The sequence below is a fragment of the Natrix helvetica genome, assembly GCF_964273705.1.
Source record: "Natrix helvetica genome assembly, chromosome: 1".
NCBI lineage: Eukaryota > Metazoa > Chordata > Lepidosauria > Squamata > Natricidae > Natrix > Natrix helvetica.
This window is the reverse complement of record NC_138548.1, coordinates 68,694,349-68,718,876: the sequence shown is the minus strand read 5'-3', so window position 1 is coordinate 68,718,876 and position 24,528 is coordinate 68,694,349. Positions and strand designations below refer to the sequence as shown.

General features: G+C 37.8%; 2 protein-coding genes across 2 annotated transcripts in view; one reads left to right on the top strand and one right to left on the bottom strand.

Moving 5' to 3' along the window:
• The window catches only part of AVEN (apoptosis and caspase activation inhibitor), a 146,515-nt gene that overhangs the window by 29,889 nt on the left and 92,098 nt on the right, over positions 1–24,528 (top strand). Inside the window, exon 2 of the mRNA XM_081937325.1 lies at positions 11,596–11,767. Coding sequence (XP_081793451.1) covers positions 11,596–11,767 — 172 coding nt within the window. The remainder of the gene's footprint in view (positions 1–11,595; positions 11,768–24,528) is intronic.
• CHRM5 (cholinergic receptor muscarinic 5) overlaps positions 1–24,528 on the bottom strand; it is an 83,178-nt gene that overhangs the window by 39,363 nt on the left and 19,287 nt on the right. The window lies entirely within an intron of this gene.

Sequence of the window (24,528 nt, the reverse complement as noted above, 5' to 3'; positions counted from 1 at the left end):
AATGCGTTACAACTTTCTCATATTTCTTCCCCCTCCCAACTATCTAATTTTATAATCTCCATGAATTTATTTCACACTAGAGCTGAAATTCCGTTAGCATCTGAAAGGCAAAAACGAATGCTTTTATACCTACAGAAAAACCACAGTTTTGCCATTAGACTTTAGCAGTCATGTTAAGTCTGAAAAGAGCAAATAGAGGAGGAGGACTAAGATCTACTTTAATTATTTTGTTATAGCTGATAAAATTGTGATTGTTTTTTTTTCCACACAAATGACTACTTTCCAGTGAATTGTTCATGATAAATTTAAAGGAAAAGGAGCTTATCTTTAGAGTGAGAAACAAGGAAAGCAGGAAGATAATGGAGGAAGATTGAATTAATTTATGTGAGATAAGAAACTAAACTGTTTGATTTCTCATCCTACTGTTTCTTCTCTCAGCCATGAGGTCATTTGCTAAAAGAGCAAGCAGCGTAATTTATTGTGTCAATTCCCTTGAAGCAAATAAATTAGGTACCTTTCCTCAGTTTTTGTGTATTTGGTATGCAATTGGCATTTTGACTTCAATCAAAATACATTTTTCAAAACAGAAATTACATTCTGTCCTTAGTTATACTACTATGGCATTTCTCCTGAATGTATAGTTGTGCAGATTTGTAAATGATTCTATTACTATAAATTGCTTTAAGTAAAAGCTGAAACAGAAAGTGTGGCTGAATCACTGAAAAGGCACCAGTTGAAGCCTACAGGCATGGGTGAGCAGTCATGCTTATAATCTGATAATCTCATGGAGACTTTAATCACATGGATGTCAATTGCTGTCAATAGCAGCTGCTCAAAAACATCTGCCTTTGTGGGGATGTTGCCAATGTAAACAATAGGAGTGATGCAGAAAAAGCGTCAGTTTTCATAGATCGGGTACACATTCTAATTGAATGACTTCTCATTGAAATTCTAAAATTCTGAAGCCTCATCTAAGCATCTGGTACTCTCCCTCTTTAAATACATGTAGGGAGCAATAGGTAGGATGCAAACCTTTGCTTTTTTTTAAAGCAGTCACACTTGCGCACATTTAAAGCAAGTTCTTATCTCAAAAAACTTACTTCTGGTAGATTTTTTTTTTTAACAGCATGGCTTTAGTCGTTTTTAACTTTTTTTCCTTTTCTTCTTTATAATCTCTGGTTACTTAAATTTGGGGGAAATGTTTTCTCTTTTGTTGTTGTTCCTATTACCAGAGTTTTGTAATTAAGGCATTGTAAGATAATGTTTACTTTTCAGTATATTTTTTTGGTGGTGATTTTTCCATAACCTTTTTGTTCTGACAACAGAATATCTAATTCTTGCTGCCTCTGTCCAAAGTTCGGTAAGCAGACTTACTGATCCTTGAAACTACATGCATACTATGGCAAAGGGTCTAATAGTTTTTCCTCCATGTTTCTCTCCAAATGATTTTGATACCAGCACCTTAAGTTTGATTATGGTTTCTTAATTGGCACACCTTATTAAGCCCTCTACAGCAGATTCATCTGGACATAATTATAAAGATGAACACAAAAGCCAATATATGAAAGCCATCCATATACTGTATCTTTTCTCCTTCTAATAAGGATTACAGGAAAAGGAAGGGGAAAATATGCTTTTTTGACCTGCCATATTCCTTAGATTTTTAATTGTGGGTTTCAGACAAATAGTTATAGACAATTTGCTAATTAACTATTTAACAAAACATACTGGTAGTATTTGACTTGTGACCACAAATGAACCCAAAATTTCAGTTGCTAAATAAGACAGTTCTTAAGTGAATTTTGCCCCATTTCACGTCCGTCCTTACACTCATTAAGTGAATCACTGAAGTTGTTACGTTAGTAACCCAATTGTTAAGTGAATCTGGCTCCCTATTGACTTTGTTAGTCAGAAGGTTGCAAAAGATGATTTATATGACTCAAGGACATTGCAACTATATGAAACGGTTGCCAAGCGTCCAAATTTTGATAATATGATCATGGTTGACCATAAGTGTGAAAAACGGTCATAAAATACTTATTTCAGTGCTGTTGTAACTTTGAATAGTCACTAAATGAATGGTTGTAAGCAGAGGTGGGAGTCACATAATGTAACAACTGGTTCACCCAGAGCGTGAAAATGTGAGCATGCGCTTGTGCACGCTCTTGCTTTGCTTGCAAGTGTGTCTACCATGCATGTACACGGCAACAAAAATACGGCGGTTATAAAGGACCAGATAGCACTGGGGCAGGTGTGCAGGCCCAGCCATTGCTCTGAAATACTGGTTCGCCCAAACTGGTCTGAACTGGTAGCAACTCACTACTGGTTGTAAGTCAAGGACTACCTATAGTTGCTATTTTCTCATAACTTGCAAGCTCTTGGTGTCATCACATGCTAAAACACTGCTAGTTTTGCTGTGTTGCAAACCCCACAGTCTTGTTTAAGCTTAATTTTAGAATGTTAAAATGCTTATCTTTAGTGATTCAAATATGACAGTTTGGGTTTCAATTCTTCCTATTGCTGTAGGAAAGGAACAGCTGTTTCTCATATTTGCAAAATGTACTGCAATTTCAAAGGGAAAAAATAAATAGTGCTAGAATTTAATATCTTCAGGGCCGGTGGGAAGATTTGAAGTTTCTGTCTGACAGAAACATGTGAAAAGGATGAAGAAATACAGATCTTTGACCGTAAAATTATATTAAGAACTAAAAGTTTGTAAGGATCCATATGCAAAATCAGATTACTGCTGATGTTGAAACAGTTGACCTATAGTTAATTAACCAGATATGCTGTAGAATCCTGATGTAAAATTAAATTAATAATTTAGAAGAAGGGTAAGTGCTGAATAACATTTGTAATACTGCTTAGCACTGCAGTGCAGTGGAAATATTCAGGTTCATGGTGAAAACACTTAGCTTGCCTCCAACTCCAGGGATGACTAACATGAAAGCTGTAAAAGGGTATCTTGTTCTTGTCACAGTGCGTAGTTGTTGATGTAACAATACACTTGCAGAACAGCATCTCCTGCTTCTGTAACCTTCATACTAGCAAACCGAAAGGGAATATACTATATGTGTAATAGTATGTGGGAATGACCTTGAGGGTGGGTGGTTAGATGGGGAAAGATGCTATCTAGGGAACAATCATCAGGTAAGGAAGAGCATAGCCTTCAGCTGCATAATGGACAGAAAAAGAGACTCAGAAAAGAAACTCCTTAGCTTCTGAGGCTGTAAAAGAGAAAAAGAGACAATTGTGTTTTCTGTCTTGTCTACTTGGGAAGGCTGACATCATTGAACAAATCTTCCACTGTTTCTTGTGCACTTTGCACTTATGTCCCATGGTAAATTACCTGCACTCCTCATTGCTGAAGTAGTGAAGGGAAGTTTGGTTTTGCAACAAGCATTGGTCAAAAGGCTTAGAAAGGATTGGGGCAGTTTATGAGAATTGGCATTGCCAGAGGAAAGGCATTCTTAGAGATTAGCGTATTTTTCAGAGTATAAGATGCACCAGAGTATAAGACACATGAAGGTTTTGAAGAGGCAAATTAAAAAGAAAGTTTTTGCACTCTGCAAACCCCCCTTCACGAAAATGGACCCGTTTCCCCCCCCCAAAAAAGGCATGAATAGCCTTTAGGGGGCTTGCAGAAGGGGGCTACCCCTTCCAAATGGCCCGTTTTTCATGAAAATGGGCCTGCTTTTTGTCAAAAGAATTGCATGCATAGCCTTTAGGAGGCTTATAGAGTACTCTTGGGGGCCGGGGGGGGGACAAAATTGAGTAAAAAACAGCCCATTTTTCACTCATTTCTGCCTTCCCCAGCCCCCAGGAGCTCTCTGAAAGCCTTCTACAGGTTCTGCACAGCCATTTTGGTGAAGGGGCGGGGTTCCGGGAGGCAAAAAATGCTGTATTCAGTGTATGATGCACCCAGATTTTCAGCCTCTTTTTTGAGGGAAAAAGGTGTGTCTTATACTTCGAAAAATACGGTAGTTATAAGAAAGGGAATTTGGGAGACCCAGTGTGAGGTGATAGTTTAAGGCCCCACACTAGAAATTGGTAGATCATGAGTTCTAATCTCTGCCTTAGGCATAGAACCTTATGCCAGCCACTCTTCTTCAACCTTAGGAAGAACGCAAACAACTTCTAAAAAAATATTGCCACAAAAATCAGGAATGAAAACCCAAGAAATTACCCTCCAAAAAAGTAGGGAAGATTTTAGCATCCTGCTTTCCCCCCACCCCCACCTCTTTCCTATAATAGCTCTCATCTTGTAAAGAAATGAGTGTCTGAGACTTGAACTGTTGGTTTGAAAGATCACATTATCTTTAAAACCAGTCCTCAGTATGGCAGCCTAAGCAAATTTAAAAATAGCGATTAGGCAATAAACTTGGTTGTGTCACATTGATTTTTTTCTGAAGTGTTACTTGGCACGTTGTTGGGAACACGACAGATAACTGATAATGACATTTAGTGAATGTGCATTGTGTTTATTTACAGGAATATATTAGGTGATCTTTGTAAAGTAGCATGAAATTAGTGCTCTGCATGAAAAGGAATTTTGTAATTTGAATTCTGACAAGAATTTAGGGGTTTAGTTAGAGTAAGGAAAAACAGAGCATAGTCCTTTATACTTGCTGCCTGCTGCAGATCCCTTTCCTTACTTGAATAAGTTCTGGATAAATCCTGCTTACTGAGAAATACTTCAAACATTGCACAGATATCATAAATCTCCAGTGTTCTCTCATCCAAAAGAAACTAAATATTTGTGTGATGTATGCAAAGCTATACTTGGAATTCATTCGGATGTTATCCTTGGGCTGCTAGGAAAAGTGTTTTGTTACATGTTTATAGTTAACCTTATATAAATATTTTGTAAAAATCATAAAGAACCCAATCTGTAATTAGTAGGTGGCTTCAGTTGTCATGTTTTTTTAAGCACGTTTATTTAAAGTGGAAAGAGCTAACTGAAAGCCGCAGGCAAGCAAGAACAGTTGGAACATATGATACTTTAGTTCTTTGTCCTTGATAACTTCTACATCAGTGAAAGCAGATTTTATTCTGAGCACTGATATATTGAAAATAAAGTTGAAATTTTAATTTATTGAAGTATGAACACAATATTTTCCAATCTGTTTTTGAAATACATCATGAATATTAACATAGTAAGCATTCGTTATTTGGTATAGTCAGCCACAGAAAAGTTTAATAATGCATCTGCGGAATTAACTTTCATCATTTACAAAACAATTACATGAGCCTATAATTGTTTATTTCATTTAGAAATGATGAAAAAAAAATGGACCGGGAGAATGCTTGTTTCTGCTATTCTTTAATGCAGAAAGCCTTGCTTTGATTTAATCTTCTTGTGAAGATGGGATTGTAGGTAGAACCATTTGGTTGCTAGGACAACCTGGAATGTTCATTCAAAAGATTGCAGCATTGGACACAAAACACAAGGTGCTGGTAGTGGCAATCTTCTCTAATGTGATTTAAGGATACATTGCATGGCTTGTAACAATGGATTTTGAAATTTCAATAAATAATTTAAATAATGATTGAAACATAATCCTTGGATCCCCCCCCAATTGTTATCATTAATCTTGCTATCTTCTACATGTTTATTTAATTCTATGAAACGGCTTCTCTGGAAAGAGGTATAAGATAATAAAATGCATAGGCAAAAATTAGTTACAAGTTATTTATTGCCAAAAAACAGTCATTCTGTTTTATAGCAGTGTTTCTCAACCCTGGCATCCTTCAGAGGTGGAAACTCACAGAATTCCTCAACCAGAATGCTGCCTGGGGAATTCTGGGAGTTGCAGTCCATACCTCTTAAAAGTTGCTAAAGTTAAGAAATATTGATTTATAGAATAGATGCTAATTTGATTTAGGTTGTAAAAGTTTCCACTGGGAATCTGAGCAGTGACAACATTGTCTGAATATTGATCCTTTAATGCAGGGATGACAAATGAAAAAAATGTACATTTTTCTTGATTTTTCAAGAACAATAATGTCAGGTGAAAGAAGAGGATTTTTAACTCATTTTTCTTCGAGAGAAGGAAAGGTTTATATTTTATACATTTAATGAGTTTAAAATTGGCAGCATAACCTCAGGACACAGGTACTGTGAAGAAAAAAAAATCAAACAAATTGAGAGTTCACATGAACTACTCAATTTACTTTGAAAGCTGAATGGACTTAATTCTTAGCCAAGATTCTTATGTTATGAAAGTTGGCCTTATACACACCTGCCTGTATCTATCCTTACAAAGATCTTACAAAGAATTCAGCCTTCAAATGCCTATTTTATACTGTTTGCTTTGCTAACTTAATTCACTTTCCCTCAGCCATAAGTCACAAGTCATCAACTCCTGATGTCTGTATGGACTCATCTGTGTAATTTCTTGTCCACAGTCTGTCCTTATCATCTTCTGGGATAGTTTCTCGTCAGTCTGCTCTACAGCCTTGGCAGTTCTTTGTGGTCTCCTATCCAAATTCGAACCAGATCTGACCCTCCTTAACTTTTGGGGGCAAAGGTTTTTCTTCAGCAATTACCGTATGTAGAGGATTGTTCAGAGAATATAAAGAGGCATGAGAGTGAATATCTGAGTTGCTGTGGCAGCGTTTGTATAAAAAAGATGTATCCTTATTCCAGTAATCGACAATAATTTCTTTGACCTCATTTTCCCATCACTCTTCCTGTGCATGTATTTGTAATTAAATGTTTTTCAATCTAGAGCAAGTATTCCCCAGACAGCCTTGTATATAACTCGTCTCTCCTCAGCCAACAACCCTTGTAATTTGCTTTCCCCCTGCTTGCTTGGAGCACATGACTATTGTTCCATATTGTAACCACCTAAGTGGCAAATTTCACAAGTCTGTGATAGTTGCATATGTAGTATATTTCATTTTTATGTCCTCTCATCTAAACAGCTCAGTTCTGCCAGTGTTTAATTTTGCCTTCTTTTCTTCCTTAGTTTTGAAATAATTTTACACTTATGTCAAATAAAGGATTCTGTTCAGTAAAGTATGAATAAATATTTATAATTAAATGACTTATTACAGGATAAAGTTGGTGTACTTTGTAGTTGTGGCCCACCGATGGCCAGTGGAGCTCGTGGCAGATTCAGACAGTGAGAAGGTTGGGGAGGAATATGGGTCAGTCCTGGAGTCTGGAGAAGGCTCTGATGAGTGCTCTGCATCGAAGGCAGAGATGGGACCAGGGCCGCCTTGACAGTTATCAGCTGCCTTTGGACATCAGTGGGGCAGAAGAACAACTGGAGCCTGTTCCCAGTGTGCACATGCACAGAGCTGCCAGGAGAAGGGAACAGCAAAGGAACAAGGGTTGACTCAGGAATAAAGCCACTGGTGGACAGTGAATGGGCCCTCCCATAGGGAATAAAGAGGAGCAAAAGGAGAGTGGAGTTTTCAGGAGACAATTAGTTCAATTCATTAGGGTGAAGATCTGTTCCTGACTTCTTGCCAAGTATTGTCTGCTACAGAGTGGCGTTTGGAAGATATCGGCTGGGCAGCTCTCCAAGCCTAATAAAGGTCTGTAGTTGTACAATCTCTTGAAAGACTGGTGGCCGGGACTTTGCTGGAGAGGAACTCACTTTAAACTAAATAAAAGGGGTTTTGTCAGGATGAGGAGTCGGCTTTGTGCTTTTGGGAAGCCTAGGTCAGAACAGTAGTTACTTGGTCCAATATTAGAGCTGGAAAACCTCTTGATCATTCAAAAATTCTATAATGTATGTATGTATGTATGTATCAGTGGTGGGTTCCGGATCCCATTCCAACCAGTATGGTTGGAACGGGCCCAGTGGCATCCACATGGATGCGCACAGCGTGCACATGCGTCTTAGCGCCTCCATGAGCCTCCACGATACTCCAGCTGCTCAGCAGAGCATCACGCAGGTGTATGCGCAGTGCACGTGCGCAGAAACGCCGAAGACTTAAAAGACCGGTAAGGAGCTTGGGCGGGCGGGTGGGCCTCCACGTTATCTGGTGCTCTGGACAGGCTCCGGTACACCGTATCGGGACGTACCGCCTGCAACCCACCACTGGTATGTGTGTGTGTGTGTGTGCGTGTGTGTGTATACACACACATATATATCCAATCAGGAAGATCTCTAACATCCTGAATGTGTATCATTGTATATCAACTTTACTTTACTTTACTTTTATTTAGACTTTTATACCGCCCCCTCTCCCCAAAGGGACTCGGGGCGGTGTACAGTCAGATAAAACACATCAATAAATAGAAAATACAAACATAAAAGAGGAGGCAATAAGAAACTGTACAAAAGCAAAGCACTTAAAAACAATATTTAAATAACCCTAAAAATACCCAATTAAAATATCTGCCAGGAGGTAGAATAAGACTATGAATGGGCCAGGCCGGCTAAACGGAACAGGTGAGTCTTCAGTTTTTGTCGGAAGGAGCGGAACTTGGTGGTGGTTCTGATATCGGGGGGGAGGTCATTCCAGAGGGTTGGGCCCATCACAGAGAAGGCTCTACTCCTAGGCGCCGCCCGTTGGCATTGCTTAGTGGACGGCACCCGGAGGAGTCCTTCCCTGTGAGAGCGAATCGGTCGCAGGGAAGTGTGTGGTAGGATGCGATCCCGCAAGTACCTAGGTCCTGAGTCATGGAGCGCTTTAAAGATGGTAATTAACACCTTGAAACGCACCCGAAAGACCACAGGCAGCCAGTGCAGCTCGCGCAGGAGCGGTGTTACGTGGGAGTACCTAGTACTCCCCATAATAGCCGTTGTGATGCAATGCTTAGAATGCTGACTGCTGACTGCCAGCAGTTCAGTTTGAGTCTCACTGGCTCAAGGTTGGTTCAATCTTCCATCCTTCTGAGGTCAGTAAAATGAGAACCCAGATTATTGAGGACAATATGCTGACACTGTAAAACCGCCTGGAGAGGGCTGTAAAGCACTGTGAAGTGGTATATAAATGCTATTGCTATTGTAATGCATGCACGTTGTACTTGGAAATATATGGGCAATGGTATGTTGGCTTCAAGATAATTTTTGGTTATCCCAGCTTGCATAGAATAACTTGACTGTGTTTGGGATAAAACAGGTCTTGGGTTGTGGTTGTATCATACTAGGCAAAAATACTCTTAATATTAGCAGGAAATGCTTCATGAACCCAGTATGCTACTTCTGTGCCATTCTAAAAAAAAAAGTTACATGTAAGCCTTGATTAACCAAAGTCATTATAGGTGACAGAGGATAATAGCTGATTATGACCAAGGCATATAAAAGAGGAGTGTATGATAACAAGTTTGAATTAATGAATTACGTGAAAGAGACAGAAAAATAAGTGCTTCTTTATTTGTGATATTAGGAAAAAAGGTAAGGATATAATACATCTGAATGACTTCTCACCTTGTGTAGTGGAATTTATGATTATAAGCCAAGTTATAAAAGTGTTGGTTTTAATTATGGATAAAGGAGCTTAGGTATACAGTATGTCAGAAAATACGTTTAGGCTATTTAGATTGTTAAGATGTATGTAGGAAAGTAGGAATCGACAGGATGGTGATAGTTTCATATTATTCTATAGTAAGTGGAAGAACCAAAATGGACTTTTAAAAAACTGCAATATTAGGAGTCAATGTAATTTTCAATATATTTATTTCCACATATTTGGAAACATCTTTAGGTATATAGTGCTTGAAATATTTAATATAATCAATAGAAATATCAAATCCTATCTCTTTACATAGAGATAGGATTTGATATATTGAACTGATATATTAGGACTCAGGGGAAGCAAACTAGATTTATTCCATTTTATCCTATAACCAGAATATTCTCCAAAATACTACACAGCCTTATAAAATTAGGCAAAATAGAATATTGATCCAAATTTGCCAAAATATCAGCAGCAGGCAGAAATAATTTATACTCGCGCCCTTCCAATGTAATAGACCTGAATATTTTTAAAATATTCAAGACCTGAATATTTTTAAAAATGCCCTACATATGTAGGCTCAGGGAACTCACTTGGTAAAGGATAACTCTACAGTCCTCTACACATTACAATGGGCAAATGCATTAAACTGGCATATATTGGTTGGTTAACAACAAAAATATAGCCCTGTCAAAATTTGCCTTTCCAGACTTCCCAAATTGAAAACTAGGGAGGAGTGGTTGTTATGATGGTGTAGGAGACCTTTGATCAGACAAACCTGTGCAAGTAAATATACATGGAATGGGATATGGGCATAAGCTAGAATTACTACTGGAATACTGATTGTCTAGAAATCTCTAGAAGCACTTGGATATTGTCAGAGCTTCCAGGATGGATAGCCTTGGGGAACTTCAAACCTTGCCCTAGGGAGAGAGGGCTGGAGTGGTTTGTACATGATGGCTTTGGGCTTGCGCCAAATAATTTTGGTCTTAGTGCATATGGGTAGGCACATGCTACATCTAGTCTTTCCTTCTGTGAATATGAGAATAAACTGGAGATAGAGGGCATTGATATCTACCCTTACTGTAGTTAAATCACTTCTTCATCAAACTGCCTCATAGATACCTCCGATCTCTATAAAAGTAGAAGACCGTTAAAAGTAGAAATATAATGATACTAGTATAAATTAAAACATGGTATTTCCTTTGTTCTTTTCTTATTTCATGTCTTTAATATATTTTGCCCATAATTTCTTATTCCTGTTCTATACTTTGCATTATGTTGCTTATCCAGAAGGTGAGCAGTATGATGAGTACAGTATGCCTAAAAAAGCTTAAATGAGATTTTCCATAAGTGCTGCATGGAGGATGTTATGTCTGTCACATAGAATGATATTTTTAAACAAATGTGTGCCACATTTTCCTGTTTATCATTGAGATAATTGAATTTTTAAAATCTGATTGTTAATTACTAAAAGTTTTAAATATACTGTACCTTAAATTATATGGATTTCAACACCTAAAATTCTACATGTTGGCTGGAGTATTCTGCGAGTTGAGGCCAACACATGTTCATACAGCTTAGTTGAGGAAACACTGTTGTAACTTATCATGCTGAATAGTAAAAAAAAAGTATTTCTTAATGAGGAGCTCTGCTTCTTTTTAATGATCTCTCACCTTTAACAGTTTTGTTTACTGTGAAGTCTTGTAGGTCTAATTCGTTTAACACAGATTAACTATTCCTGTTTGCTATGATTGTAATCCTTTGTAGTTGAATAGAAATCTGATAATGTAAATATTAAATCTTAGGGAGATAAGATGAATTCTATTTTCAGAATATTTTTTCTGAAATAGGAATATTAATATGTTAAAATTTAAAATGATTAATTTTTAAAACATTATTAAAACTAATTGTTACCATCCAATTCTGAAGTAAAAATAAAAAACAAAACAAAATAAAAACAGAAATTAGAAAGTTTCTGCCATCATGCATTGTGTCCTAGCCAAAATATTGATCCAATTGCCAAGTTTGATGCAGCAGAGTTGAGAATCAAGATATTACTACATAAAATATTGTTGAAAAATTGACAAGACTGCTGTTTAATTTTTAACTTGTTCCAAGAAATAAAAGCAAAAGCTGATCACAGTTATTTAATCGTTTTTCTGATATACGTTATAGGCTACTGCTGAACCTGACTTACCAGAAATGGGCAAAGAAGACCGGGGAAGTTATTCAAGAAGAAAGCTAGTCTCCAACTGGCACCGTTATGAAGAAAGTGAGAAAGAAACACAAAATGGCAGTGGTGAATCTCAGCGTGGGACAGACTTCAGTGTACTGCTTAGCTCAGCAGGTAAGAAAGAAGAATCGAAAGCAGTAGTCAATTTCTATTGACTAATTGCCGGCAATGTGTCTTATAGTAATAATATTTGTCTTATAGTAATGCATATTTGTCTTATAATAGTGACATTTGGAATATTCTTGTGTTTGTTATTAGTTAAAAACCCATTACAAATTTAGAAGTTTTGGCCAATCTTTTTAGGAAAAAGGTTAGGAACCCAAAAAAATGGCTTTAGATCAAGTTAGTTTGTAAGAATAACCTTAGGAGACAAGTGGAAGAGCCTTAGCCAGGCAATGATCAGTCAAGAGACAGACCACAGAAGGAATGGGAATGGAGAAAGGATCTCAACAGGTACTCTCCCAGACAGTAAAGTCAGAGGAGGGAAGAAATGCTCTCAAACTTGCAAGGCTTTGTTATTGACCCAACAATAAAGGTAAAGTTACTGTAAGTTAAAAAGGTAAAAAACTCATGGGCTTTTTTTTGGGGGGGGGGGAGTTAATTTCCTGTCTGGACTTCCTCAAAGAGCTGGCTGTCCAGTGGCTCATTTATATTGTAATATAAACAGCATTTTCAGAAAAGAATATATAGTCCCTTTAATTGCTGCTTCTGATCTGTTATTAAAAACGGATCATTTTTCTCTTAATTGCTAAGGCAAAACCACACATAACAATAAGTACCGGCAACTACTTGTTTTGCAACTGCAATTGAGACCAGCAAATGAAGTGGTTGCTAAGTGAAGAAAAATAACAGGACTGTGATTGTATTTACAATTTTACACAGGACAACACATACTCACTAACTGTAATGGTGAATATATGACTGAGAACGAGATGCTGTGAGAGTTGTAAATGTGGGCATTGATTGCAAAATTACTTTTTCATTATCATTGTAACTGAATGATCACAGTCTGAGGCAGTCACTAAGTGAGGATGACCTGTAGCACTTAGGGACAAGCCTACTATTTTTTTTAAATAGCAATATAAATATTCAATATGTTTATATGGAATATGATGTAAATTAGGCAACAACCAGTTTCATTGATTATTCAAGAGAAACAGGTAAACAGGCAAGTCCCATTTTTATTTTAGATCTGGGAAGGGAGATTTATTTGGGATACTTGATATGCTATTTCTTTTGCATTGTCAGTATTGCCATTTCTGTTGTCATGATTATTATTTATTTCTATTATTATCAACAGTGTAGCCTTATCCTTGCCACTGATTCCACTGAGAGTATTCTGTAGTAGACAGATAAAGTAGCTAGGGCAAAAATGCACAAGTGCAGCAATAGAGGTCTCAGTGAAGAGGTTCCTTTTCAAATGACCTAGAAGATGAGTTGAAACAAGAGAAGAAAATGTGAGTTCTCTGCCCCTATTTTAGCTGTATTGATTGTGACTGTTTAACTTGGAGCAATGTTTCAATACAGTTCAAAGTGGATTGAACCAGCTCTATAACACTTTTGAGTATACTCTTAGCTATAAGAGAGATTGACTTTTTATAGTAGTTTTTAATCAGATATTTGCTGTAAGGTGAATCCGTTTCAGCTTTTGGTGTGGCTGAAATGTATGTTTTTAGGTTATGAGAATGTTTCTGCTTTTTTAAAAAATCATATCTTCATGAATGCTTGGTTCATGGATAGACTCCTTGATGGAAATGATTTTTGATCTTTACCCTGATGTTGTGATAGTATAGTACTTTAAAAAATGATTCCATTATTTTGGCTTGGCATATTTTTGTAGTTGTGATTTACTGCCACTAAGGAAACCAGCTATTAAATAAATTGCCTGATGCATTTTCTTTGTTTGATGTCTTTACTCTGTTTCTCTAGGTTCCATTATGTTTACACAAATTCTTATCTAATAGTTTTTAATGATATCATATGGATTTTGCCTATACATTTTGGAGTTGCAAAATTAATTCTCCTCACATAGCCTTTCGCTTTGGGCCAGAATAATAGCAAAAATGAAGTCAAGGAAAATGTGAACAGTTTTTCATAAATTAATTCAAAAGAAAACAATTCATATTTATTGTGTGTTATGAGTGAGGGCAAAGGGATAGTTATAGTAAGAGACCAGAGGTGAAATAATTAGGAGGATTATAATCTTGCTTTTTCTTTCATGATTTTTTGGTATGATAAAAAAAATACAAATAATATTTTAAAAAGTGAAAGAAATCTATGTACCTTGTTTAGTAACCTACACTCCCTCTACATAGGGGTCAGTTATCATATATTAGTTCAAAATATAGTAACAAAGGAAAAATGAGCTTGAAATGGAAAAACTGGTGGAATTCTGCTCCATTATTTCAAGGAGGAGAGTGACGAGCATGATAGATCTGATTTCTTTGATTTTTTTTTCCACATTTGGTAGGTGAATGTTTGCAGTAGACCTTCTCTATCCATGGAGATTCTCTGTACAGAGCAATTTGGTGTAATGGTAAAGATGCTGATCTAGAAACCTATGACTTCACATTGTTGTGAACAAAGAATAGTATCAATACTTGAAGGATATAGAAGAAAAATCTGATAAAAACCCCACATGGAGTTGGTTTAAAATGAGGACATTTAAAGAAAGAAACTGAAGGCTTTATTTTAGCGGCTTAGAAACAAACTTTGCAAACTACTTTCATGAAGGTGAAAATTTAACATGTAACAAACAACAGCAAATGCTACCTTTGTAACAAAAAGAATGCAACAACTCACCGTTTGATTGTCTGGAGCAAAATTTGACAGATGGCTTCATGACCAAGTTGCCAAAATTATTCATTAGAATAAAACTTCGGGACCATCAATAGCAATAGCACTTAGACTTATATTTAGCTTAGATTAATTTAGTTTACTTTATTGTCATTGCACCTGGTACAATGAAATTAAATGCCATCTATAAAAATAAAACACAAACACATCCTTCACATTCTATACAATTGAATTGAAAAACCATAATATTGCCATTAATATTGCACTATACAGTAGAATTCAAAATAGTTATTGCTCTGCGATAGAAGCTGTTGTTCAACTTATTTGTCTTTGTTTTTATTATCCTGTACTGCCTGCCAGATGGTAATAGTTCAAAAAAGGGTGCCTAGGATGAGATGGATCTTTAGGAATGTTTTCAACTTTCTTAAGGCAGCAGGAGCTATAAAGCTCTTCCAAAGATGCCACTTCATGGTGCTTTACAGCCCTCTCTGAGCAGGTTACAGAGTTAGCATAGTGTCACCAACATAGTGTCTGGCTCCTCATTTCATCGACCTTGGAAGGATGGAAAGCTGAGTCAGTTTCAGGCTATTCAGAATTGAACTCCTGGAGTGAGCAATGAGGTAGCCTGCAGTACTTCATTCTAAGCACTGCACCACCACAGCTTTCCTTCTCAAGCTGAGAAGGTTTTGGAAAATGAACGGGTTAAGATGGGTTAAGGACTTTAAGATCCAAACAGAAAGACATCTTGTTTAAAACATACCTGATATTGATAGAACATGCCAGTTATTAAAAAGAAGAAAATCTGGTTCATTGATGTTGCTTTTCTGGGTAAAGTTAAGATTGAGGAAAAACAACTGAAAAAAATTATAAAATGCTGGGAATTGCAGATCAAAGTTAAATGCTTATGAAAAAGAAATCCATTGTTATATATTCGTTGTGATTAGGGTCTTTGGAGAGATACCTAAATGACTTCCTTCCAGAAATACTGAAATTATCAGACCTGAACATCCTAATTAGTTTATTTTAAAAAGCACCCCTTTTGGAACTGCCTATACTTTTTGATGCTGCCTAATAATTTTTAAGTTCTTAGTTAAGACTTGAATTATTAAGTTTCCTCCAGTCTTAGACTGTGAATCTAATTGTAGATTACCCACACATAGTACAGAAAAATCAGGATTTTCACTTTATGTGAAAATTCCCATAAATGGAGAAACTCTCCATTGCAGATGTTCATCATCATGAATGGAAGGAAATAAGCCCACAATAAGGCTAGTATACTAACTGAACTGAAGTAGAAGTCTAAGCATATTATCCGGAGGCATGAGCCGCTGAACTTAATTGGATGTGCTACAGAGGAAGCATGCATATGTTTCCTTGTGTTTGCAGCCCATCACAACAGCCTCTATCGATTTTCTTTTTTACAAAGATAAAAGAAAAATTGCTTCATGCCCTTCTTCCACTGTTTCCACTGCAGTTTACTAAATTGCTAAATTGATCCATCCCCAGCAGGGCAAAAACCTATGCGTATTTAGTCAACAAGTAAAAAAACAACCACTTAATCCAGTGGTTCTTACTACAGAGTAAAGATGCTTGCTGCGTAATCTATTTTGTGGGGGATTATATCCTTTTTCTTCTATGTATAATCTAGTTTTGGAGTAGGAGAGTGCCCTGAATTTAAAGTTGTCCTCTTTAAATCTTTCAGGTTGCTGATTAATTTATTCATACAGTTTATATAGCCTATCTTATTTTTATGTGACCTTTCCCACATAGACAATCCAACTCATTGGTTTTATCAGATTGATGAAAGACTAAACAGTTCTATATCAATAAAGCCTGATTAGCACAGGCTAAGAAATCACAAGATGCACCTTTCATGTAACAGCAGTTTCCTCTTGGGATTTTCCTGTCTGCTTCTGTAGTTTTAATTTAACGGGAACATGGAATGTCAACATTTACTATTTATTTTACTGAAGTTCTGATATGATTTTTTCTCCAGATTAATAGATATGTTAATGTTTATTAAGTGATTACTTGTCAGGTCCATTTCTGTTCTAGAAATTGAAGCAAACACATGTTATGGTTTTCCTTGCTTTCGAAGGAAAAAAGATCACAGAGTCTGCATATAAAAGAAAGAGGGAGTGGAAAGGAAAGAATATCTCATGTGCCAATAGGAATTTCAGTTTCTGTAAATCCAGTGCTTTGTGTTTTGAACAAATCTTTATCAAGAGTGTTACAAATAAAAACTAGACTCACATGAGGTATTTTGTTAAAAAGGTCTGTTAAGGAGGTTGGCCATAGAAATTGTCAGGGTTCTTAGAAACACTGGGGGAATTTCTTGATACTTTTGATGGACAGCTTTGTTTCAGGTATTTATTCTACTAATTTTTACAAATTCGGCATTTATAAATTCCTATCCTGCAAGATGATCTGAGGAAAGACAAGATAACTTTTGTTAAGTAATTAAGCTCCCCATTAGGAGATTGAGTATGCAGAGAAGTGTAATGAGATTGATATGGAATAACATGCACAAACCAGCATACAGAGACACTGAATAGTATAAAAATATAGTAGTTTACTATGTAGAAATATAGAAGTATTCAGAGTCCAGTTAACAGTCCAAGTCATACACGGTTCAGTAATTCAGTTATCAAGAATAGTCAGTCTAACACACAAAGTATAGCTAAACAGTAGCAAACCACAATACTTCAATATACACCAACCAGCTTCTAACAAAACAAAGAGCTAACAGCCATTCTGGCTCCCTCTTATAGCTGCTTGTGGTAACAAACCAATTATATCTCTTAAGCATTTAAAGTAACAGTAAAGTAATCATAGCTTATATACATTGCCAAGCCAAGCCTAGGGTTACATCCCTAACAACTTTGTACAAATGAAGATTTATCTGGCTGCTTAGAAAAGATTGATAAATAAATACAATTATATTGTGGCACAGTGGTTAGAATGAAGTACTGCATGCTACTTCTGCTGATTGCTGCAGTTCGTCTGTTAGATTCTGAATGACTCAGATTCTTGGGGGCAATATGCTGACTCTGTAAACTGCTGTGAGAGGGCTTTGAAGCAGTATATAAGTCTAAGTGCTATTGCTTTTGCTACAAGTCATTATGATTTTATTTATAAAATGTATAGAATACCCCTCTCCCACCAATCTCAAAGTCTCTAGATGGTGTATGAGACAAGTAAGCAATCCTAAAGCCTTTTAGAAAAGATATAGTTGTAAAAACTCAGGGACTGTAGAGAATTATAGAAATGACCAGGAAGCTAATATTCACAAACCTTTAAATAAATAAAGGGACAGAAGCATTTCTTAAGTTTTGGGAAGAAAGAGATTATGGAGAGATTCAAAACCCCTCTTGTCTACTTCATTGGTGTTAAGAGGGACAGGAGAAAAAGCACAATCAATTCTGCAATATTTTGTTACTATAGACCAGGGATGTCAAACATCCGGCCCGCAATGTAGTTGGATCTGGCCTGCCTGCGGGACCGTCCTGGAAAATGTAAGGGCCCAGCCTGCGTAGCTTCGGCACAGTCTACCCAGTGTGAAGAGGAAACATGCCAACAGTTTTGCAAATGGCATCAAGCTGACCACACCCACCCAGTTGGCCATGCCCTCCCAGTCAGCCATACCCAGTGAGTGGCATTAAGCTGGCCATGCCCACCCAGTTGGTCACACCCACCCAGTTGACCATTCTCCCACCTCAAGTCAACCCCAGTCCTGATACGGCCCTCAATGAAATTGAGTTTGACACCCCTGCTATACTCAATAAAGTATAGTTCTAGCCTTTTTGTAAGACTGGTTTCTTGATCTCTACTTTGTAGAATTGTTTCTGGAACATCACAAAAGTGCAAGAAATTTGTAAACCCCTCATATTGTACCTTGGTAGACTTTCAGATAACTTACAGATAATCAGCCTTAATATACTGATAACCAATAAACTCCTATGACAAAAGCAGTATATGGCAGAAATAAGACTGCTCAGTTTTCATATTTTCAATTGCATTTTGCACCAAAGGAAATTTCCAGATGATCTTCAAGGACAGATCTATTTAGTAGAAAAGATTACATCATCCAGGTGAGATATGGCTTGAGTAATCTTTGGTGGCTCTCATTCTCAATAACTGCAATTGGTGCATTGGCAACAGCTTGGCCACTGACTTCATCAGTTTGACTCTGTTGCTTCCGACGATATGGACAAGTTACGTGGACGACTGCGAGCCACCACATGTTTACTGGACCCGTGTCCCTCCTGGCTTGTACTGGCATCCTGGGAGGTCACACGAGGCTGGCTCCAGGAACTAGTGAACGCTTCACTGAGAGAGGGGTTCTTGCCGGCCGTCTTGAAAGAGGCGGTGGTGAGGCGCCTACTCAAGAAGCCTTCTCTGGACCCAGCTGAGTTAGCAAATTACCGTCCCGTCTCCAACCTTCCCTTTTTGGCAAAGGTTGTAGAGAGTGTGGTGGCGCAACAGTTCCCACGGCACTTGGAGGAAATTGATTATCTGGAACCGCGCCAGTCCAGCTTCCGGCCCAGTCACAGCACGGAGACGGCTTTGGTCGCGCTGGTGGATGATCTCTGGAGGGCCAGAGATGGGGGTTGTTCCTCCATCTTGGTCCTATTAGATCTCTCGGCGGCTTTCGATACCATCGACCAGGGTATCCTACTGCGTCGCCTGGAGGGGTTGGGGGTGAGGGGCACCGTTCTGCGGTGGTTCTCCTCCTACCTCTCCGGTCGGGCGCAATGTGTGTTGACAGGAGGGCAGAGGTCGAGCCTGAGGCCACTCACCTGTGGGGTGCCACAGGGGTCGGTCCTCTCGCCTCTCCTGTTCAACACATACATGAAGCCGCTGGGCGAGGTCATTCGTGGGTTTGGGGTAGATTACCATCTGTACGCTGATGACACTCAGCTGTACATCTCTACCCCAGACCACCCCAGCGATGCCGTCGATGTGATGTCCCGATGTCTGGAAGCGTACGGATCTGGATGGGAAATAACAGACTCAAGCTCAACCCGTCCAAGACGGAGTGGCTGTGGCTACCGGCACCCCGGTTCAACCAGTTGCGCCCATCACTGGCCATTAGGGGCGAACAGCTGGCCCCCGTGGATCGGGCACGCAATTTGGGCGTCCTCCTGGATGCCCGGCTGTCAATGGATGACCATGTGACAGCCGTGGCAAGGGGGGCGTTTCATCAGGTTCGCCTGGTGCGCCAATTGCGTCCCCTATTGGACCGGAACGCCCTCTGCACAGTCACCCATGTGCTTGTGACGTCCCGACTGGACTACTGTAATGCTCTCTACATGGGGCTCCCCTTGAGATGCACCCGAAGGCTGCAGCTGGTTCAGAATGCGGCCGCGTGGACAATTGTGGGAGCTACTAGATACTCCCACGTAACACCTCTGCTGCGCGGGCTGCACTGGCTACCTGTGGCTTTCCGGGTGCGTTTCAAGGTATTGGTTATCATCTTTAAAGCGCTCCATGGCACAAGACCTAGCTATTTGCGGGATCGTATCCTGCCCCACACATCCCTTCGGCCGATTCGCTCTCACAGGGAGGGACTCCTCCGGGTGCCGTCCACTAGGCAATGCCAGCGGGCGACGCCCAGGAGTAGGGCCTTCTCTGTGATGGGCCCGACCCTCTGGAATGACCTCCCCCTGGATATCAGAACTACCACCGACCTCCGCTCCTTCCGTAAGAAGCTTAAAACCCACCTGTTCAATTTAGCTAGCCTGGCCTAATACCAATTTCAGTCCCTCAAGCCTGTATTTTTAAATTTTTAGGGGTTTGCGTTTTAGTTGATTTTAACTTTTATTATTCTGTACAGTTGAATTTAGGTTTAATTCGCTTTTAAGGGAATATATTTAAGGGTATTTATCTTTTGTACCTGTTTTTAATGAGATGCCTGTACACCGCCCCGAGTCCCTTCGGGGAGAGGGGGCGGTCTATAAATTTTGAAAAATAAATAAATAAATCTACTCCTCAGGCAGGAACCATTTTATTTGACCTAGTCTGGTGTCAAAAATAATCCTGCCATCGGACAGGATCCTTTAAGACATTTTTAATCACCACACTAAAATGTTTTAGAATACAGTCTGTTCTTTCCTTCCTGGATTTCTGGTGAACGGTTAAGATCTAGGTGTATTACAGAAAGGGGGCATGGTATAATGCAGGTTTAAAATTGGCATGTGTATAGTTCTGTTTATCTTTTATAATTTTCTTGTTAATTATGTTGATATTATACCTAATTTTATATATTTTTGAGTGTGTTTTTAGTCAGTAAAATTATGTAAATTGCTAGATAGTTAAAATCTTTGGGCATGTGCAACATACAAATAAAATAAATAAATTAATATACTAATTCAAGAGCATTAATTTTATCTGATAATGGTCTTGCAGTGTAAAATGTTATACTTTAGTTAAAACAAACTAACCATTACAAATTAAACATCTATATTTTTTCCAGTTTTGCTAACTAGATATGTTTCAGATGTTTTTCATTCCAGTTTTAGATTATATAACTGACTAAAAGCGAGGAAGAAATGCCAGATTTTCATTTTCAGCATATGCAGTAGAAAATCATTTATCAAAGGGCATTTGAAGATAGTTTGATGATGACAATGATTATGTGCTATCAAGTTGGTATCAACTCTCAGCAAACACATAGATTTTCTCCATGAGAAGATAGTTGAATATAAACAACAAAGAAATTTATAGACAAGGATAAGAACATTTCGCAAAGCAGATTGTTATAAGAAAATTCTTGTATAGGTGAGGGAAGAATGCAGTCTTTTTTTGATAAAAGAAATTATCTAATTGCTTAAATTATATATTTCAACTGTGAGGAGTTATACATTATTTACAAACATTTTTTTAATATTTTAATTTAATTAAGAAAGCAAAGGCATACAAACATTACCATTTGTATTATGAAATATTTCTCAACAATACAGTTGAATAAACCATGGTAATTTAAAAATGTAAATGACTAAATGATAAATAGTGTTTTAAAGCAATTTCTCCTCTCTTATTGGTCATGTTCAGTTCTACTTAAGATTTTTCTGAAATACATACTCCAATACATTTACTTAGGATCTGCTTCCTAATACATGTATTTATTCTCTCCTCATTCCCAATCCCTAAAAATATTATTTCATTTATTATAGTATATAACTATATTAAATATATTTATATTTGATAAACATACTTATATTTAATAAATATAATATGTATTATAAATTAAATATTTATTTTCTAAAACTCCAGCTTCTATTTATTTTTCCATATAGATGCAGGACAAAACTTTTGGCTTTTTGTGAAAGCTGTTCATTTTTCAATTAAGACGTAGAGATTTATTTGCTGTTTCTTTACCAAACCTTCAGTGGATTTGTACTTTCTGCTGAGAATGTGAGATTATATATTTTGGTTTCTTAGCTTTGTCTCTGATCTCTTGAGAATTAAATAGACTCTCCAAGCTTTGACATAAGAAATATCTTAAGAGACTTAACAGTAAAAGAGGTCACAAATATCCTTGTGTTTCAGTATTAATATCAAATGTACAGATACTTCAGTTTTCACATACTAAATATGTATGCCATAATATAATTCTTACGGAGTGGAGATACAGGGCTACATTCTGTTTATACCATATACCAAACATGACAAAAATAATAGTAATTGCCAATAAGAAATACAAAAAAGTCTGTATAGTGGATGTTGTAGTATCTGGAGACAACAGAATAGAAGCCAAGGAAATGGAGGAAATCACAAAATACAAACACTGATACACAGGAATAGAATAATTGTGGCAAAAGAAAGCAAAGACAGCACACGAAACATCCAAAAATATCTGCAGCACCATTAATCCCATTGATTAATTGTAAAAGGCAGCTTACAACCTGTGACAATATGTTTAACACCATTAAACAACAATATCTGCCTATTGAAGATCCTTGCGAAGGATTCAGTAAGTGGAATCTGTACATCTGGCTGATTATATCACCAACCATTATACATCAACATTGATTGATTTTTAAAGTTGTATTAATGTTTAGAAGCAGGGCAGCTAGATTTTGATGCTTGGTTTATTAAGCATCGACTTAATGTGAAGGTAAAACCATTAAAAGAGTAAAGTCATGAAATAACTCAAAATTATTTTTTAAGCAAACTAGATTCTATACTTTTATTTTGTGCATCCTTTGAAGCTTAACAAACACAAGAGAAGCCATAATATTAATAGTATAACATAAGATTTTCCCCAAGTGACTGACCCAAAATAATTCAGCTCTATGATTGGTCTAAGTGATAATTCTACCCAAGTTGAGTACTACATTATAGTATACTAATATTACTGTTTTACTATGGCTCTCAAATTAGAATGCACAAGCATCATCCTAGAACAATTGCACATAAAAGAAAGCTTTTCCATAATTTTTAGAAAGCATCCTTTTTTAAAAAAGGCATCGTTTCACATTACTATTTTTCATGCTTTTATCATTTTCAGCTATATGAATTGTGGATGAAATACCATCTTCCAATATTTTTTAAAAGTTATGATAATGATGTTGCCTTATATTGTCTTTTATGTAATATATTTGGGAATTTGGGACTAACCAGCATGCTATGCAAATTGTGTTTTTATGTATTATGTCTTCAAATAAAATATGAATAGCAGTTGATGGTATGAATAAAATATATCTGATTTTATAAACAGCTCTGCACAGTTCAAACAATATACTAGCTATATAAATTCATTGATTTTGGTATCTTGTAAAAATTCAGGAACTCCAAATGGATAATAATTTAAAATAATTTTCTTTCTGTTCACTTGTGTCTGATTTTCAAAGACTGCTTAGAAAAATCCCTGCAGTTTTCCTGGTAAAGTTTTTCAGAAGCGGTTTGCCATTGCCATTGCCTTCTTCCTAGGGTTGAGGGAAAGTGACCAGCCCAAGGTTACCCAGCTGGCTTTATGCCTAAGGCATAAATAAATAAAGTCATGTAGCCAGCATTGATGCCTAAGAAAAACTAGAACTCACAGTCTCCTGGTTTCTAACCTGGTACCTTAACCACTGGACAAAACTGTCTCTTTTCTGAAAAGCAAACACGTAACAAATAAATACAAAACACTCAGGCTTAATACTAGGTTTTGGATAAAGTTTTATTAAATTCCACTGCATCAAAACAATAATGTGAAGGTTCCAAGAGTTGCCCTAATTAATTTACGAGCCCCGGAACGAAATTCAAAGTAAAACCATTCGTTTATTAGGATTAACATCTTGGCACGGACTTCTGTGTAGCTAAAACTAAATCACATTTAATGGCGTCTGACCTTTACCCCTGTACCTCCTCCCCTCTGGCTGAGGTCATCAATCACATTCTCCAAAAGGACGTTATGGCAGGGTTCTGGACATGCGCATTCACATCCCAGTACAGAAATATGAGACTTTTACTCTGGCCAAAAGTATGCATGGAATTCCCCTCCCTTTCTCAAGGTGTTAGTAGTCATGGAAACGCCTTAGTCATTGACAAATAAGCCTTTAAGATTATGATTTTGGAGTGTTCTTTACTTCAACTAATGCCCTTTCTGGGCGTATGCTCTATGGTTGTACGCTCTGCCGGCAGCTGTCCCACAACCATAGAGAGTACGCCCAGAGTGCCCACTGCCAGAAGACTCAGTTTGGAAGCCGCAGAAAAAGCCATGTGGTGGCGGCGGCGGCAGCGGCAGTGGAGGTGCTCTGGCTCTGCAGAAAGAGCTGGCCAGGGCATCGTGAGGCTGGCAGGTGCATGAGTGAGAGTGGAACAGCTCCTCGTGCAACCCCCCTCCAGCCGTGCAGAGTGCCATTCACCATTTCAAAGGCACCAAGCCATGGGAGCTGGGCAGCAGCTGACAGGCGCTCATGCAGCTTGCCAATACCCCTAGGTCAGTGAATGGCGCTGTGCCCGGCTGGAAAGGAGGTTTGCCAGGTGGCTGCTCATGAGTGTGGTTGCTTCATGGCTGCTGTGCTGTGCTGCTGCGACAGTGCAACACAGCCATTCGCCCATGAGGCTGTGCCCAGCTCTTTGGGAGTCCC